Source organism: Lissotriton vulgaris, chromosome 5 (assembly GCF_964263255.1).
Source record: "Lissotriton vulgaris chromosome 5, aLisVul1.2, whole genome shotgun sequence".
Lineage (NCBI taxonomy): Eukaryota > Metazoa > Chordata > Amphibia > Caudata > Salamandridae > Lissotriton > Lissotriton vulgaris.
Window position 1 is genome coordinate 1144347030 of NC_141693.1, and position 19127 is coordinate 1144366156.

Sequence of the window (19127 nt, forward strand, 5' to 3'; positions counted from 1 at the left end):
TATTTCCAAATAAATATTATTGTAATGGAGATAGTCAGACATCTCACCAAATTATGTAAAGAAAGAAAAACTATCCTATGGTATAAAGGTAATCTGATCCCTATGCCGTACTCTAACCCTAAAGCGAAACCTATCCCAGATCTTATCTTTACTCTAACCCTTTCATTTACCCTTGCCTTACTATACTGTTAGATTTGTAAAGTGTGCTATCACCCTTAAGCCAACCTGGTGCTGAAAAAGGCTGCCAAGGAGAAGGTCGAGGATTCATATGCTACAGAAAAGAGATGCGTTTTCAATGACTGATTGTCCATCAGGCTAGGTGATTGTTAATCACTCAACTATGAAGGGAATTCAAAGCTTTGGCGACTAGCTAGGAAAAGGAGCCACCTTACTCTACCCTAATCACAACTCTATTTTCCACTGTTAACCTTAATCTTTCCTTCAGCCTAGACCTGCTTACCTTCATTGATTTTGTTCGAGGCGATGGTAATGGCAGTGTAACAGTGCCCGGGTCAAGGCGTTTCATGATTTGAAATTGATGAGGTTTTTGTACGTAGATATAGTGGATGGCACCCAATCCAAATACAATGTAAGTCTATGGGCTTAGTTGTATATTACGTTTAAAGCGTTTAATTATTTAACTATAGGTAAGCGTCCTTTAACTTGTAAGAAATGTAGAATAATTGGTGTTTACCTGTGTGCAGTAAACACCCCACAGGACGTCCGGTCTCTCCCGAGTTCCATGTTGTGTCAAACATGCCTAGCCCTCGATGTTTAAGGAACTGTGTTCCAAATCCCCAGTGCGAGAGATCACATCTTGTCAGAACGCAGATCATGCCATCTCTCACCTTACGAGCGTTTGTTGCAAGAGGTAAGAGGGGGGCACACCTGGATCATTTGCTACAAGGAGGGTACAAGATTAGTGTTCCAAGAGCAGTGTGGTGATCAAAATCTCTTCTATAACCAACTTCCAAATTCAGATAACAAAAACATGAAATTATGTTCCTGCGCCTTTGTTTGGTCTCTGCTTTGGCCATTTGCTGAGCCTTGTTGTTGTGCACTTTTGACTCAATGCTTTGCCAAAATGTTGATACGACCTTGTTTTCTTGTTTTTGTAGGTCTTGCTATCGCCAGTGCCCTCATAGACATATCACAACAGAAGCCAACAGACTGCAAAGAGAAGGGCATTGGCCTCCGGAACCGCAAGCCTCACCTTCCAACACGTCAAGGGACCTGCGTCTGAATTCCTGCGGCCACACTTTGTATATCCTGTAAAGAGAAGAGTGTTTTTGGGCGTCTTATTCTCTTTTTTTATTTAAATTTGATTGGCTTCCACAACAGCCTCAGTTTTTATGGAGGCGCTTATGTGGAAGGATAGAGGCCAGACGCCCCAGCTCTTTTCACACGTATGCAATTTGGTGGGCCAGTGTCGTCACTGACCCCGCCAAGCTCCCAACATCACCAAGACAGCACCCAAAAACTGAGACGGAGAGGAACGGTACAGAATAGACTATGAATATAATGAAATCAACGTGTTGGCAAAATAGTTGATTATTTGCATGTTATTGTTCATGGGTCTATCAGACATTATGTGACATGTGGCTCCCCTTTTAGCTGCAAGGTATAACGTGCAATGATGTGAGAGGGACCACAGTCCAGCGACGGGAGCTGAAAAGATTGTGTATCCACGGAAGTGGGGGAAGAAATCTCTACTCCATTGGACATTCGTACAGATATGTTAAAGCCATTCTGGTAGGCAAGACACTAAGTGACCATGGATGGAACAGGAGCCCAAAAAGGAGAACATGGATTGAAGGGGTGAATATCGGTTGCGTTGAGCCCTGCAGCAGCTCACCAAAGCGCCCGTCCATTACATTTTTGCATATCTTGAAGGATTCTACCTCCCAAACGTTTTGTTACAAACGTACTGTACAAAGGGACGCTGGGGTGAGGTATAAGGGCTCTGTAACCGGTGAGTTTTGGCACCACAAAGCTTAGACTGAGATGGAAAATGCTGCTTGAGGCCACTTGGACCACTCAGTTGTCAACACACTTCTAGTGTTGTTGAAGTGGAGGAGTAGAGGTCTGAATCGATGGTGAAGGAGCGTACCATTCATTGTCGCAAGGGACTTGCCCTCCTGTGCATCAGAAGATTGAGAATTACAGTGGAACTTTTTTGAAGAAATTAATAGTGTATTAAGAATTAACTTGTTAACGGAAAGAAAATCTGCAATGTCACAATTGGCAAAATCCCATAGAATGTGCAATTGTAGAAGAATAAACTGTAAAATGAATTTGTATAAAATGCTAAAAAAAATTCTCACAGTAAAACCAGCCCCTGTCAAGCCACAACAGTTATAATATGCAATGCTCTGGCTGCATTCAGTCAGATCGGATTCTGCAGCCTGGTAGCCACATACAATCATTTCACCAAACATGAGCATCTCGGGCCGAACCCATTGTCTGGCAAAGATGACCACCAAAGCGTGTGGCAGCAATAGAGCTATGCACTGATCCAAAATCCTCTCTCTACTATGAACAAACTATCCTAAGGACAACAATAGACATCGTTTGGGACCTGTTGTGTTGCTGCTTGCGCAATTATGAGTACATATCACTTTTAAAAATGTTGATTTGACTGTTAAGAAGATCCGCTGTTAAGAGGCACTCTGCAGGCTTGTTGTGGTAGGAGAAGTGTGCCCAACCTCTCCCGTTACATGATACGTTTGGCTCGCCTTAGCCCTCTTACCTGTGGTTGCCTCCAAGGGAGGTGGTGTCTTCCTTCACATCAGGGCTAAAATGGTAGTCTCCCTATAATGAGGTGTCCAGTGCAGGTGACCCATGTCTCCACTAGAATCGAATCACTCCGTTCCAATGTATGTCTTCAGGGGACATTCGCGGAGCATAATTTGCCATTCCTTCCTCTGGAGTTCAGGAGAACTACTTCCGCAGATGGTCCAAGCCCAGAAGGTGGTTGCATTTTGTAATATTTTTCCCACATGATTAATGAAGCTAAGAACATTGTTTTATACGCATATGTAACTCAAGGACGTAGTTGTGATGTGTTTTGTGGCATGAAGGGACAAAGAGTGGCAGTCTGTTTCAAATGCAGGTGAGCATCCCTTTGCCACCTCAGCCGTTCAGGTTGCGAATGCAAAGGTTTATCCACCTGACTTCTACTGCCTGACTGACCAGCCATCTCATCTGACCTTTATTTGGTAAGCAAGATTTTCCTGGAAAGGTGCTTCTGAGTAATTTAAATACACCCTCTTTTATCACTCTTTTCCGTTCAGTTTCCAAGAGGTCACAATTTTATCCTAAGTAGATATTTCTTAGCAAAGAGCTCTCTGGGGATTGATTTGGACTGGTACACCACAGCGGATGGTACCGCAGCCTTGTCAGCCAAGGTATACCTCAAAAGCAGTAGACCTATCCAAATTATGGGACAGCGCTGCCACCAGTGGGCACACTCTCCTTCATCTGTAGCAATATTGATAATACCACAACGCAGCAGTATTCCCGACCCAGTTATATCTTGACTGTATTGCATCATCAATGGGATGGGGACAACTTAGTGCCCAGGTAAGGCGCACACATGAAGCCCATCTCTTTATGGCGCATTAGTAGAAGACCCTATTGATGCAGAAATAATTGCCTTGTGGATTTTTATATTTGCACCCACAACAAGTCTAATTGTTGGTTTTCTACTGCGATTTAGTGCAACCTATTGCCTTTGTGGTATGCCCTGTAGTGTGTTCTGACCTGTGTGAGGGGCTGGCCTCCACCCTCATTTCCTCTATCAAAAAACTTGGCCACCAGTTACTGCTCCAGCATATGAAGGCACGTTAACAAGGAATGCTGCCTTACAATTCTGCTTCCAAGTTCCGCCACACCCATCCTCTTAAATAATTTTGCATTGAACTTTAAAATTGACCCATAAGAATATATTCCTGTTCACAGAGAATGCGAGATAAATGGTGATATTGTGGGGGTAAAATAAGGCGATCGAATTGTCCTCGACTCCCCCACTACTGTTTCAAGTGTGCAGCATTCTTGTACTTTGCTGTTGTATCTGGTCACAGGTTGCCTAGGAGCCAGGCCCGGAAGGACTGGGGGCTAAAATTCTGTTTACAAACTATACAGATCTGGTGGAAAGGAGGGATATGTAAAAGAGGACTAATATTTACTGTGGTGTCAAGCGTTTATGTGCATGTCCCCCCAGGACAGGGGCCCACAACTTTAGCAAAATCTACTATTCGATGTGGCAGAACGGGGACGATTTAACTCCCATGGAACCTGCTTGAAGAAGGCTAAGTAATGTTATGAAAAGTTTCAAAATCTTCAGCAATTGTTTGTGTGTTTTTTCCAACTTGGTGGGTCTTACAGCTGTGTTTTGCCTCTTCTGTTCGATGCTAAAATATTTTTCTTGGGAGCCGAGTTTGACGTTCTAATAAATTAGCAATTTCGTTTTTTAATACAATATATTTGTTTACCTGCACAAGTTACTTAGCAGAACAAATTTATCATGGTGGCAAAGAGGCTTGAAGGCGCCATGCCTGTCCCGCACCAATGCCGATCAATTAATATAAAAAAACAAGAAGCAAAAGCCAAATCTAGACCAACATTTAGCATCGATGCATCAAACAAGTATAATGGGCATCTTTAAGACGCGCCATGTTGGAAAAGCACCTGCATGTTGGAACGATGCTTTTACAGCAATAGATCACACCTTTAAAACAGTACAAACGTCTGCTTGCCATCAATACAAACACAACTTAGCAATGCACAACTGCAGCACATCTTCATGGGTTGTGCTCTGATTGAAAAGTCTTTTGAATTGAACAAAGAGCAGATGCAAAGTTTGTAAATTCTCCAGGCTTGGTACATCACAATATGTTGGTTATTGAACAGTAGCCCTGGGGTGACAATGTCACCCATGTACACTTGATTTTATAGCCATTTGCATGCCCTGGTGGTGGTGACACAGTGGCCATATCTTCCTCGTGTGGGAATCTCATGTTTATTTTGCCATGTCATACATACAAGAACAAGATCTGGATCTCATGAAGGACTGGATGTGTAATAAATCTTTAAAAATTAGACAATGAAGTTGTTTGTTTGTCTGAAGTAACATCTCATTAGGGGTTTTGGGGGTTCAGTTACTGTATACGCTTTTAATGTATGTTTTCTAAGCTCACATGCCAGATTTTAGCCTTTGTAACGGTAGTGTATTTTTTTTATTGTACTTTATTTTACACATTTGAAGTCAACTCTCTTGGTAACTTTATATTAATTACTGTCTTTTCTCGTTTTAAGCAGTAAGAAAATATAATGTATTGTCTGGTCCAATCATCATTTGCATTTTTAATACCACACATGCCCACGTCTGAATCCTGTGAATGAGCACTGTTAGGAACATGGGTGGCGCCTTCTGACGAATATTCACATTAAGTGATGAGAGGTTTGGGCAGAGTTTCCTGCGGCAGATCCATCGTGTCCGAATTCAATAGCACAAAGGCCCAGGCTTCAGAAGACATCACTTGTCACCTTTTTACTGTTCAAAATTGAAACATACAAAAAATACAATATTGAGTGAAACAGGCACACTTTACCACACATCACCTTTTAGTGGAAGGATTTGAGTGGGGTGTGTTTGAAATGAAGCATTCTCAAGGAGAGGGGGGCGTATGTCCTACCATTGAAGCCTGTCCAGTGGGCAAGAACTACAAAGTCGTAAAGTAGAGACAACGTCGTATGGCTTGTGTTCACCCCTAGAAGTTGTTTTTCAAGTTGTCTTCAAGATTTTATAATGCTGCTGTATTAAATGATTACAGTAGAGGGCTGTTGGGATAAAGAAATGTCCCTTACATGGCTGTGGCAGTGTGCACCACTTTATCGAATTTACCACAGCAGGTTATGGCTGCCTGCACACATAACGGCCATGCATGTGAGTAGAAGGTATATCTGTGACTCAGCTCAAGACCCAAAAAGAAGCTCTGTGGTCTCTAGGGACCACCATGTCCATCCCAGTTACTGGGCTGTTGAGGACCGACAGTGGTGGCAGCAGGGCCGGCCCTAGGCATGTGCAAAGTGTGCACCTGCACAGGGCCGCCAAAACCCAGGGGCCGCCACGACGACGAGGATCGGATCGGAAGGATCGTAATGAGTTCCCCTAGACGCAGGATGAGAGACCGGGCACAGGGACATTTTAAGGCATGAGAAGAATGGGCAGTTGCCCCGAGAAAGTGAACTTTCTCTTTAGTTTACTTCTGTGTGTTTCTGTATCTCACCCACCCTTCAGCATGTAATGCAACATTCTTATGCAATATTCTTACGCAACACGGAGCTTGAATTAGCAGATAATGGGTAATACGATTCGGAGGGGTTCAAAACAGGGGCCCAAAAAATATTGCTGGCACGGGCCCCCAAAATACTTAAGATGACGCACGTTGCGCACTGAGGCGTGTTTGAGGCGCAGGGAAAGTAACGGAGAGACGGCGGCGATGAGGCAGAGGAGACAGAAGGGGAATTAGATATAGAGGAGACATACAGGCGCCTGGGGCCAGACAGTGCTATGAGGTTGGGCTCCTAGACAGACCGTGACGTGAGACGAGCCTAGAGCGCCTGTAGACAGAGAATAATGGAGAGGCGCGCGGCTAAAGACAGCGCGGCCGCGAGGGACTCAAGGCGCGTGGCCACTGTGAAGAGCTTGGGGACTGGGGAGCCACATACTTCGTGCAAGTTGCTAAGGCCGGTAGATTGACAATGAGAGGACCTGGACAGACAGTGCCAAGCTGGGCCCAGAGACAGTAGCAAGGGCCCGCAGACATGCACTGTGGAGTTTGGGGGTCCACAGACAGTGCAAGGAAGTCGGGGTCTTAGACAGGTAGTGGGAAGAGTCTGAGCCCCAGAGACAATGTGAACGAAGATCTTGGATATATATATAGACAGTTTGTGAGGAGCTTAGGGTAAATGGACAGTGTGAGGTGCTGAAGGCACTCAGCCAGAGTAACGAGTGTGTCGCTCACAGACGCGGCGCGAGGAGCTAGGGGAGTGAAGAGGGTGTAGCGCACAGACAAAGTGCGAGGAGCTAGGGGATTGAAAAGAGTGTAGCGCACAGAAACAGACAGTGCGAGGAGCTATGCGAGTGAAGAGTGTGTAGCGCACAGATGCGGTGCGAGGAGCTAGGGGTCCATAGACAGCACGGGGAGTTGAGTGGGGCCCATTGGCAGTTTAAGGAGCTGGGGCCACAGAGACATTGAGACAAGTGTGTAGTAACATGTTCGGTTAAATGTTTACAAAATACTTTTTCCCGGTCTTGCGCGTGACTTTGCTTTGTAGGGCACTTTTACACCATCCATAGTAACCTATCGGACTTAGTGCACACGGCCGATTCGGTGGCCTGCTGTTCCCTGGCCACAGGCGTGACAATGTTAGGCGCTAGAGTGGAGTTCCTTGTCACCTAGTGTAAACTAAAGGCGTAGAGGTGAAAGGTTACTCTTCCGGGGCCCCCACCTACGCTCCCTGCACAGGGCCACCATGAGCCTAGAGCCGGCCCTGTTGGCAGCGATAGAATGTACAGCAACAATGCAGCTCTTTATATGTGTCCATGAGAGGGATAGTTGCCTACTGGCCTCCCTCTCCTTTTAAAGTGGTCTGTCTGTCCCCTGTAAAGAGGTCCGTCGTCCTTCCATGTGGGGTGCGGATGTCACGTGTGAAGCATATGGCCATAGCCATATTCAGATCTATTTTGAATTAGCTACATTCAAGTTTTACTTAATATGTAGGGGTTGAGATAGTCCAACGTGCAGACCTGAATTGCAGGGCTCTCCCCAAAATATTCCTGGGATCAATTGTAGAGTGTCACGCTAAGAAATATCAAAAAGAGGAGACCGAGGGTCCTCTTGAAGCTGGGGAGTTTCTGGACAAAGAGAACATCAGAGTTGAAGGTCGTGATTGTGTCATGAAAGTATCACACAAGGTTTTCCGACAGAAGTAGGTTATTCTGTCTTCTGCAGTAATCACACAAGATTAGGACTACTGTGCACCTTTTGATTTATTGCCTCTCAGCTATTTATGTACAGTATTACATCCTGTATGATTTAAGTAAAATACCTTTTATCTATAAAAGATTAAGCACTGGATGGACATTATGTAGTTGAAATATGTTATTTAGTTTCTTGAGGTCTGAGTCTCCAACGTAACACCCCCTCGATGAGTACGCCATAGACTGCTGGACTTTGTTACCATGAGTGTCAAGCGCAAAAGGGATTAACCTTGGTGCTCCCCGTTGAACAAGAAACCAGTGGAAAATGGCTCTGATGGACACAGGCTTACCCCAGTAACCCCTGCTTGCCTTGTCACTCCCAACAAAATCAGACAGGGAGTGAAGTCATTTTCTTAATACTGATAATTTGTGATTTCACAACTAGACAGTGCACTGCCATTGAGGTTGCCATGGGAGGATATGGTGAGGCTCAGAAAAATAGGTTGAATTGGAGGCAGAGAGCAGTATGGGGAAAGGGAAATATGTGTGTGAGGGATACATGGATTTAGAGGTTTGTGGAGACATTTTAGGCAACCTGATACAGTGACTAGGATAGAAATGGGTATCAAACTAAGGGGAATGATTCAATTGAGGTAGTCTGAGGCCAATATCAAAAATCAAATATTTCAACGGGTGCGTTACCTCTGACACCATAAATCACAATACATTTTCAATCACAGAAAATGTGATTAAAAATGTATTGTGATTTAGGATAGAAATGGGGACACATGCTGAGACGCAGACAGATGGAAACACAGGGAGACAACAGCAACATAGAGGCACATTGAATTGGGAGCAAATGTATTGGAAATCTTATTCCTACTATTTCAGAGCATCCTGGAGAGGATTACAATGAGAAAAAGAATACCTACACATTAGGAGGCAAAACAACCCAGATCAGCGAGGACATGTAGAATGAAAGCCTTGGGTTGAGGCTCTGAGAGTCTGTAGGAAATTAGATTGTGTAAAGACGTAAACCCAAGTAAGAGGTTACCGACAGATGTATGACTGAGTAATTTGCAAATATAAATTGTTGATATTGTAATTTTGGAAATGCAAGGCAGAGAGTTTGAAGACCACTGTGAAGCATCCAGGCCACATGCCACAAGATGATACACAGTGACAGCGCCAACAAACATGGAGGAGGCATCCACCATCCACTAGGAGACTGTCCAATGCACCGCCACTGATGACGACAGCTCATCAATCATGGAACATCTCAACTTACAAATCCAAATCAACAAAAACACAACCAGCAGAGAAACCCTCACTATCTGACGACCCCTGGGCCCCGGCCCGACGCCATCTACGAACTCATCGCCCCCCCTTGCAATTGACTCCAAGCACTACATCTTCCTCGGTGACCTCTACTTCCACCTCGACTACCCCAATGAAACCAACTCCTCCAACCTTCTGAAAAGCATGAGCAACATCGGACTCACAAAACTGGTCACCCGCCCCACACACTGCACAGGGCACACCCTGAACCCATTCCTTACAGCCAGTGGCAAATCAAATTCAGCCATGCCATCGAAATCACCTGGGCAGACCACAGCATCGTCCACTTCACCACTGCAGGCTCACTATAACCCAAACCACACTCTCCCACCCATGCTTGCCACAGATGGAACTATTTCACAGAGACCCAATGGTCTGCTGTCATCAGCACCTCTGACCCGACACCACCAGCAACCATGAGCTAGCAGTCCAAAACTTCGCTGACTGAATCTCCAGTTGTTATGACACAATTTCCTCCATGCAAACAGTGAGCACCAGCAGTTCCTGCAAACATGCCAACTGGTTCACTCCAGAACTCCGGGCCTTCAAACATGAGTGTAAGCGACTGGAGAGACAATGGCATTCCAGCAGGAACCCCTCAGACCTCACCACCTTCAAATCTGCGCTCAGAAAATATCACCACCACCTCAAGAGAGCCAAAAAGGATACCCTAACTATCCGCATCGAGGCAATAGCCATTCACACAAAAGAACTCTTCAGCAACATCAGAGAATTTTCTAGCCGTCTGCCACCGAGACCATGATCCACTCTTCACATGTTCTCTGTGACTCCTTGGTGGACCACTTCCACGGCAAGATAGCAGACATCTACAGCAACTTCGACCCACAACCTACCAGCCTCAGCCATCTCCTTACACACACACGACAACTCCCACAGCCACCCACCATGCCAATTACCTCAGTGATCATAACCTCCATTCACTCTGGAGCACTGACAGACTCCTCCCCCCACACCTTCAACTTGGGACAGAAGGATATCAGCAGCGCACTCACCAACATCCTCAATGCATTCATCGCCACTGACACCTTCCCCATAGCCTGTAAACACACAGAGATTAAATCCCTCTTGAAGAAATCTTCTGTCGACCCCAGTGAGCTCAAGAACTACCGACCCATCTTGCTGATCCCCTTCCCTACCTGGAAAAAGCCATCAACCACCAGCTCATCAATTACCTGGAAGGAAAGAACCTACTCTGCACCTCCCAATCTAGCTTCCACTCCATCCACAGCACTAAAACCTCCTTAATAGCTGCAACCCAAGCATTCACATCCATCCTCAACAGTGGTGAGAAAGCTGCCCTGATCCTCCTCGACCTCTCAGAGGCCTTCAACACCAACACAGTATCCCACCCAACTCTCATCACCAGACTCCCTCACATCGGCATCAGAGGAAACAACCTCCTTCCTCACAGGAAGCACACATAGAATCCGTCTACTGCCCTTCACCTCTGAACCCAAGAGCATCATCTGCGACATCACCAAACAATCCTCCCTCAGCCCCATCCTCTTCAACGTCTACATAATGCCACTGGCTGCCATCGTCCACTACCACGGACTTAACATCATCTCTTATTATGACGACACCCAACTAATCCTCTCATGGAAGACACCATGTCCTACTTCCAGAACTCCATGACCAACGCCGCAGACTGGATGAGATCCAACTGCCTGAGGCTGAACCCAGACAAGAGGGAAGTGCTCATATTCGGAAGGATCTCCTCCCAATGAATGACACATGGTTGCCCACTGCACTCGGACCCTCAACTACACCCACCAACCATGTCTGTAACTTTGGCCTCATCCTGGCAGTGATCTCTCCATGAAGCGCCAGGTCAACGCAGCAGCCCCTGCCTGGTTCCACATCCTCTGCATGCTTCGTAAGATTTTCAAATGGATCCCGGTCAGCACCAGGAAAACTCTTGACTCGAGCCCTTGTCACATGTTGACTGGACTACGGAAAGGCACTCTACACCATAACCTCCACCCATCTCCTCAAGCGACTACAGACCATACAGAATGCTGCAGCCAGACTCATCTTCGACCTCCCCAAATGAACCAGCATCGCCCCACCTCAGAAGCCTCCACAGGCTCCCCATCCAGAAGAGATGCCAGTTTAAGCTGCTTACTCACACCTACAAGGCTCTCCACAGCGCTGGACCCTCCTACATCAACCACTGCCTGACCTTCCACCAGCTCCGATCTGCATCCCTCGCACATGTCCCCCGCATCTGGCAGAGCCACAGCGTTGGTTGTTCTATCTCCCACCTTGCCACCGAGACCTGGAACGGCCGCCCACTCTACTTCCAAACATCCCCTTCACTTTCCGACTTCAGAAAGGGACTCTGGCTCTTTGACTATGGTCCTCCAATACAGGAGTACCTGGATACCCTCCGGTGTGATAAGCTGTGCTATATAAATACTGATTGATTGATTGAAGTTTCAGCAATCTATATAATGACATGCACCAGGCCGGCCTGCTATTGAATGAGTAAAAGGATACCAAAATGGCTAGATTGGGAATTAGTAAGAAAAACAGTAGCCAGGCACCCTTTTATTTTATTTATATTTTATACTGTCTACAGCTGAACAAATATACTCCATGAAGGAGAAAGGATGTGGAGGGGCAATCAAGGCTGGCAACCTGAGCAGAAACTGCACAGTCTTGCCCAGATTTTAGCCACTCCTGTTAGCCCGAAAGAAGCCACAATCTGAGCAGGGGTATCTGCCCCAAGCCCTTCTCAGTCTCTCCGATGCCGACAAGCCCCAGCCAAGTGAGACCTGGTTGGGTCATAGCTCCGACCTCAGCTAGAGGGGTACCCTGCACATGTGAGGATAAGAAAAAGCACTTAGTAGGTATCTGCCCTGACAGTGCAAGAGTGATTGCCTTGCCATATGTTACCTTGCTGTTCTCACCCCCTTCCATGCATGCCCAATACTCTTCCTATATTCCATAGACCCTTATTCTTTCTAGTTTGCCTAAAGAGGCATTCTCCTGACATTCTCTAATTTCCTCCAAGAACAGCTTCCGATTTCATTATTAGTAGTTAATGATATTTCATGGTAAAAAAAGAGGCAATGAAGTGAAAGGAGACTTACCCTGCTTCCATTATTTTGGCTAGGACAGGGACGGACCACCTATGTAGTACTCAAATTGCTCGACATTAGCCCAGCTCTTCTCAGACTTGTAAGCCTTGTGAAAAACATTTTGTATTTATTCCTCCACAAGCTTACTTCCCTTCCAAGTTCCTTTGTCTGGTCAGTTCCCATTCTACTCCACCCTGTTCTCTCCAAATACAGAGGCATTTGAACTGAAACAATAGTAGCCAATAGGTGTCATTTCCACTATAAATACTGGCTCCAGGGAGCAGAGTGTGCTGATTGATTCTATTTGATTCGGTAGCTTTGCTCTGCTTTAGAACAGTTGAGCATTTGCCTGCCTTGTTCATTCAATAACTTTGGTCTTGGGCCATATAGGCACATTGCACAGAAAACCTAGACTGCCCTGTGTTACTTTAAGGCTACTTGCAACATCTCGGGCTAGCCTTGCTGATTCCAGGGCACTTGGTCCAATCCTGCTGACTCTTCACATTTCAGAGATATGAACCATAATCTGCCTTTCTCAGCATTAGAGGATCCAAGAATGCTGAGCCCTGCCACCACTCTCTACCACTAAGGGTGTTGCATTGTCTTGGGCCAGCCTTGCTGAATCCAAGGAAACTGGTCCCGTCTTGCTGGCCCTTCCCACTGTGAAGCTTTGACCCACAATCTGTCTTTACTGGCATTAGAAGTTGAAAGTCTGCGAAAGAAAATCAAACTACACCCTACCCTGTTACGGCTGGTCACAGTGTCTCAGGCTAGTCTGGCTGATACCTGGCACTTGGTTTCATCCTCCTGACTGGTACAATTCCTGACATGTCATCCACGCCATGCTATTATCAACATTTGAAGTTGTAGTACATTGGGTCTAGCTAACCACTGATTTTAAGCACCCCTAACTATTCAACAGAAATATATTGGTGGCAGGTGCAGTCAGTTGGCGTAGTTGTCTGGCCATTGTTGCTCAAGTTTGCCAGCTAAAAGAAGCACCTCTACTCACTTGTAGTATTATATTGCATTGTAGCATTTGTATAACGCTTAATACACAGGTGCCACTCGCACCTGCTCTTCCCGCCTGGATCCCGCCCTCTGCCTGCCGCCTGAAAACTGCTTGCGGCAGTTAACCTGCTCTGGACCTTGGGAGTGCTGCCTGACACGGGACTGCGAGGACCAGCAGCCCAGCTTTCACACAGCTGCGTCCTCTTCCCGCCTGGATCCCGTCCTCTGCCTGCCGCCTGAAAACTGCTTGTGGCCTCCGCTCCGCGGGAGCCGCTCGCAGCAGTTAACCTGCTCTGGACCTTGAGAGTGCTGCCAGACACGGGACTGCGAGGACCAGCAGCCCAGCTTTCACACAGTTGCGTCCTCTTCCCGCCTGGATCCCGCCCTATGCCTGCCGCCTGAAAACTGCTCGCAGACCCCGCTCCGCGGGAGCCGCTCGCAGCAGTTAACCTGCTCTGGACCTTGGAAGTGCTGCCTGACACGGGACTGCGAGGACCAGCAGCCCGGCTTTCACACAGCTGCGTCCTCTTCCCGCCTGGATCCCGCCCTCTGTCTGCCGCCTGAAAACTGCTTGCGGCCCCCGCTCCGCGGGAGCCGCTCACAGCAGTTAACCTGCTCTGGACCTTGGGAGTGCTGCCTAACACGGGACTGCGAGGACCAGCAGCCCAGCTTTCACACAGCTGCGTCCTCTTCCCGCCTGGATCCCGCCCTCTATCTGCCGGTATTTATTTGACTACTCCTTCCGCCTCGCGGAATGCGCATGGATACGCGCCAGGCGAAGCCCGGGCCAAGGGTGGGCCCGTTTTGGCCCGCTCTAGACCAGTGGAGACCGGACCGGGCCATCCCTCTTTTCTTTGCATCAGAACACACAACTACTGCTTGGATTTGTGTAAGTACTCCTAAGGCTGAAGCTTCATATTATTAGTATGGCTGCAAGAGAAAGCAGGAGTAAGACTATGACTGCTAATGGGCAGTTAACAGGGACTTTGGATAATTTCCTATTAAGAGTCAATTCTGTTATTGATCAGGGGATAATTTTAATGGAGCGACGGGTTTCGCAAGACCTAGCAAAGGCTAAGCGATCCTCCATGGGGCATTTTGCAACTGCTCGGACACCCGAGGTTGATAGACGAGTTAATACTATTGCTATCCCAGTGACTATACATAGCCCACCCACTTCCCAGGAACAAGACTATATTTCCCCAGCTCCCCGCTCACGAATACTGGAGGACAATGTCTCAACTCCGGGTAGCTCTCATGAAAGAGCAAGTACCCGCCAGTTGCGGGGGAGAAGGGAGGGTGCGATGCCAAAGAGGAAACGGGCCGCTGCCATTGTTGCTGGAGGCAGGAAGTTGAAACTTGCTAAAGGCTCTGGTAGTAGTGATATATCATCTAAGCACAAGGGGTCAGATGATGTGAATGATACGACCAGTCATGTGCTATTGCCATTGACTGAAACGAGCCCAGGATCAGCTCCTGTGGTGTGGCTAAGAACACTAGTGGAACAATGTCGGTTGAGGTTGAGGATCCTTCATTTTTAAAATTGCCCTCCTTATTAAGATCCTCACTTGAACCACTGGAAAAAAGACTCATGCGCATTGAGCAACAGCTCGCCCGCATTCAACAAGTCACTCGGGGTATTGCGGACAGTACAAAGCCCAATGTCTCACATTTGGGTAATGATCAACTGATAACTGCACTTGATGGGCCTTTGATGAATAAATCCCCCTCTTCTGTTGTGCCACCTATCCCAGACATATCCAGTGTCCCCCTGGCAAATCCCCTTGCACCCCAGCCCGCACGGACTAATACTTCCAGAACGTGTCCCGCACCACTATAGCAAAATCAAAAGCAAGCGGTCGGAATCTATCTGTAGAGGCTTCCCAGCGGGATTGCAAAATTGATTTGCCCCCTGAAACGAGCCCCTACCTGGTAGTACTGACAGGGGTTCCTGAAATAAGCGAGTCTAGTCAGGAATCATATATGACCCTAAAAATAAAGTCACCTACTGGCTCAATAACAACAGACCACTACCTTCCCACATTACCAGTGAAATACTAATGGTACGCAGGCTCTCTTGGGTGGGCCACACCCCTAAAACTATCACAGGCGATTGTGTGCTGGTTAACTTTAAGGATCCCTGCACTGTGTATTATATTTGTAATTGGAGTCAACACAGTGCAGGGACAACTATTGAATCCCGCCCACTATCATATTTGTATCCCTCAATCAATTTGACTGATGGTGGAGGTGAATGATCCCCGGTAATGAATCGTGGTGTGGGTAGGGTGGAGTGGGGAAGGTATAGGCGACCAATTGTACAGAGCCACATATCCACACATAACAGGTTCAGTAGCCTAGAAATGGTCGATTGACTACAGCACAACAAGGTGGAAACATCGGGCATTGTATGTAGCAGGAGTAATGTTAATCAAGGTGGACCACTGGAGTCACTTAGTGCCCAACATAGTGGTGATTCTATAGATTCTCATTTTTACACTCAGGGGACTACTGGGTGAAATGGAGAGGGCGGTTTGGGGAGTACATTATCAGCACCAATGGAGTGTGATACTATCGGCCCTACTACTACTAAACTGAACTTGTCTTACAATATTATCATGGAATGTGGCCGGTCTAATACATAAACCAAACTGCCCAGAGTGAGGCTCCCTAGTGGACAAAAATGATATTTGTCTCTTCCAAGACACCTGGGCCAGGGAGGAACAACATAGAGTGGGTTTTGCCTCATTCCATGTACCTGCTAGGTGGGGTGGGAAGGGACGACCCTCTGGGGGTCTTATTATTTGGGTTGGGTTGCATTTGGGCTGTATAGTTGAGACCTTGGCCACACAGTCTGATGATGTCCAGTTTATAGTTCTGAAGTGGCCAAACCATTTTAAACTTGTCATTGTGAATGTTTATTCACGTCCGGTAAATTTGGCCACTGAATCTACCACCATTGCTGAGTTATCGCATTTCTTGAGTACCCTTTCTAGTGATTCCCACCTTTTGGTGGCTGGGGATTTGAATTGCCACTTTGAGCCCCTTTAGAGGAAGAATGACGGTGCTCTCATGGGAGAGGATGACTATTGGGCTATTCCTCTATGCCAATCCCCATGTCCTAAGTCATGGTCGCCTCCAGCGATTCAGATTATGGCCATGACTTTAAACAACTCCATAAGAGCCTGTAACGGACGTACACCATCCGACAATCCATCTATGTGTACTTTTAACAGGAGGGGCCAAGAATCTCGCCTTGACTACATCATGGTTGAAACACGTATGTGGTCTAAGATAATTGATTTTAAGGTAATCTCCAGGGTCGATAGTGACCACAATGCACTAAGCCTGCAGATGGTTTTCCCAGGGCCAACGGAAATTTCAACTGCTGATGTGGTTGATCATGATGATAGGATGACTTTAACAAAATATTGGACGCAGGGTGAAGTGGGAAAAAATAGTGGAATCCCTGGAGGAATTGGCTAAACTATATATTACAATTCTTCCTTTGCTCATGGAGGTTGAGGTCTTAAACACTCAACCTCTGTCCACAGATTATAATGACAAATTATGGTCTCTACACTCGGTCTTGGTTTCCAGCCTAGCTGAGGTTTTTAACCCACAGGTGTCAAAAAGAAGGAACAGGGTACCAGTTTCCTCTTGGTACAACTCAGCCTGTAGAACGGCCAAGACGGAGCTGGTTAAGGCTCTTGAGACTGGGAGTAACAAACCCAAAATCCGAGAGTTAAGACTTAACTACAAAGAGGTGATGGGACAGGCAAAGAAGGATTGTGACCTGGAAAGGTGGACAACCCTAACTGCTGCCCTAGATCTGAGAGATGCACGCAGATTCTGGTCCATAGTTAGTACAGGCTCTGGGGATCCAAAATCTGCCATAGAACCTAATATCGATGCATCGGTGTGGGAAGACCACTTTAAAACCCTATACTCATGTGAACTAGGTATGGAAAATTCATTGGCACCCGTAGTATTAACAGACCAGCATGAGGAGTTTGAGTTTACTGTGGAGGAGGTGTGTCATGCGATAGGGAAACTTCCAGCAGGAAAAGCCCCGGGTCTTGACAAACTCTGGGGCCCTTACCTACACATTGTTTTTAATGCAGTTTTGAGGGGTATGGAGATCCATCAGCCTCATCGACGTCTCGCAAAAAATCTTTGCTCGTCTGATCTTGGACCACCTGTTGGTATGGATGGATGAACATGAGGTTCTTAGCCCATTTCAGGTGGGGTTCAGGAGGAACACTTCCACCATAGATCAGACCTTTCGCCTAATTCTACTATATTGGAAAACGGCAAAGATTGAAGGCGGTAGTCAATACATGATGAACGGGCCCTGTCATCTAGGTTCCCAGTTGGTAGAGGGGTGAGGCAGGGGTGCGTTTTGGCACCAACCCTGTTTTGCCTCTACGTAAATGGTGTAATCTCCCACTTAGATGATGTCCCTAATAATGATGCGCCAAGGCGGCAGGCAGGAGGGTGCCGCCGATCATGTTCGCTGATGACACCCTCCTGCTTTGCAAGTCCCCAATGGGGATTCAACGAATATTGGACGGCTTCGGGGATTTCTGTTGATGCCGAGGATTGGAGATAAATGTTGATAAAACAAAATTTATGATATTCAATCCTCCGGCATCCTTCCGTCCTAATCCCATTCTGGGTACTGTGAGACTGGAAAGGGTTACGACCTTCCAGTACCTAGGGGTTACACTCCATGAAAATCTGTCATGGGGACCCCAACAAGTAAAATCACATTTGAAATTGTCTCTGCTGGCGGGGGGCATTCTGAAAGTCTCCAATACATCGACATTTAAGCCAGTGAGCCCCGCATTGGAGATTTATAAGACTCAAGCGAGGGCTGCGGTTTTATATGGTGGGGACTTATGGGGGCACTTATGTAGGTCTGAATTCCCTAAAACGGAAAGCAAATTTATTAGACAACTACTGACACTACCGCAAAGCACCCCGCTTCTACCCCTTAGGTTAGACTTGGGGGTGAGTAGCATAGAAGATGAGCTTGCACTCAAACCCCTTAGGTTTTGGCTTAGGCTATGGACAACGCAAGATCTCTTGAATTATAGGCAAGAGCTTAAGCAAATACTAAGCTTTACCAGCACAGTAAAAATTCCTTGGTTGGAATTCATAAAAAATGAATTTGAGAGATTGGGATTACCTGCCCTGTGGCACGACCTACAAAGGGGTTGTCGTGAGGTTTCACATAAATCCCTCACTAGGATTTATAAGGACAAAAATCTTAACTGTGTCTTGCACGACTCCCATGCGGGCACATTGACTAATTCTTTTTTATCACTAAAAGCTTTTTACTCCTTTCAGAATTTTATGGATGTTGTTTACCCAGTTTTAGCCAGGAAACTTTTTTTACAATGGAGATATGGTACTTTACCCTTAAGAGCTTTTACAAGCAAATGGTCAGCCTGCACAAATAAGTCCTGCCCAGGATGTAGCTGTGACGTGGAGGATGAACTACAGGTCCTCTTTTTTTTGTCCAGCGTACAGCAAATCCAGGAGACATTGGTTAGTACCGCTATGTAAAAAATTGGGTTTCTTGCAGTGCATTAATGCTTTTAGAATTCTAAAATCTGATACTTATGGACACATTGTATTTGCACTTTCTAAGTATCTGTTAGCAATGTGGTTCAAGCGACGGC

At 46.5% G+C, this 19127-nt stretch overlaps 1 protein-coding gene across 1 annotated transcript in view; it reads left to right on the top strand.

The window, feature by feature from the left end:
* The window catches only part of ATRNL1 (attractin like 1), a 1808663-nt gene extending 1803558 nt beyond the window's left edge, over positions 1 to 5105 (top strand). Inside the window, exon 26 of the mRNA XM_086919594.1 lies at positions 1119 to 5105. Within this exon, the coding sequence (XP_086775720.1) occupies positions 1119 to 1243 (125 nt within the window). The 3' untranslated portion in view covers positions 1244 to 5105. The remainder of the gene's footprint in view (positions 1 to 1118) is intronic.
* The last annotated feature ends 14022 nt before the right edge of the window (positions 5106 to 19127 follow it).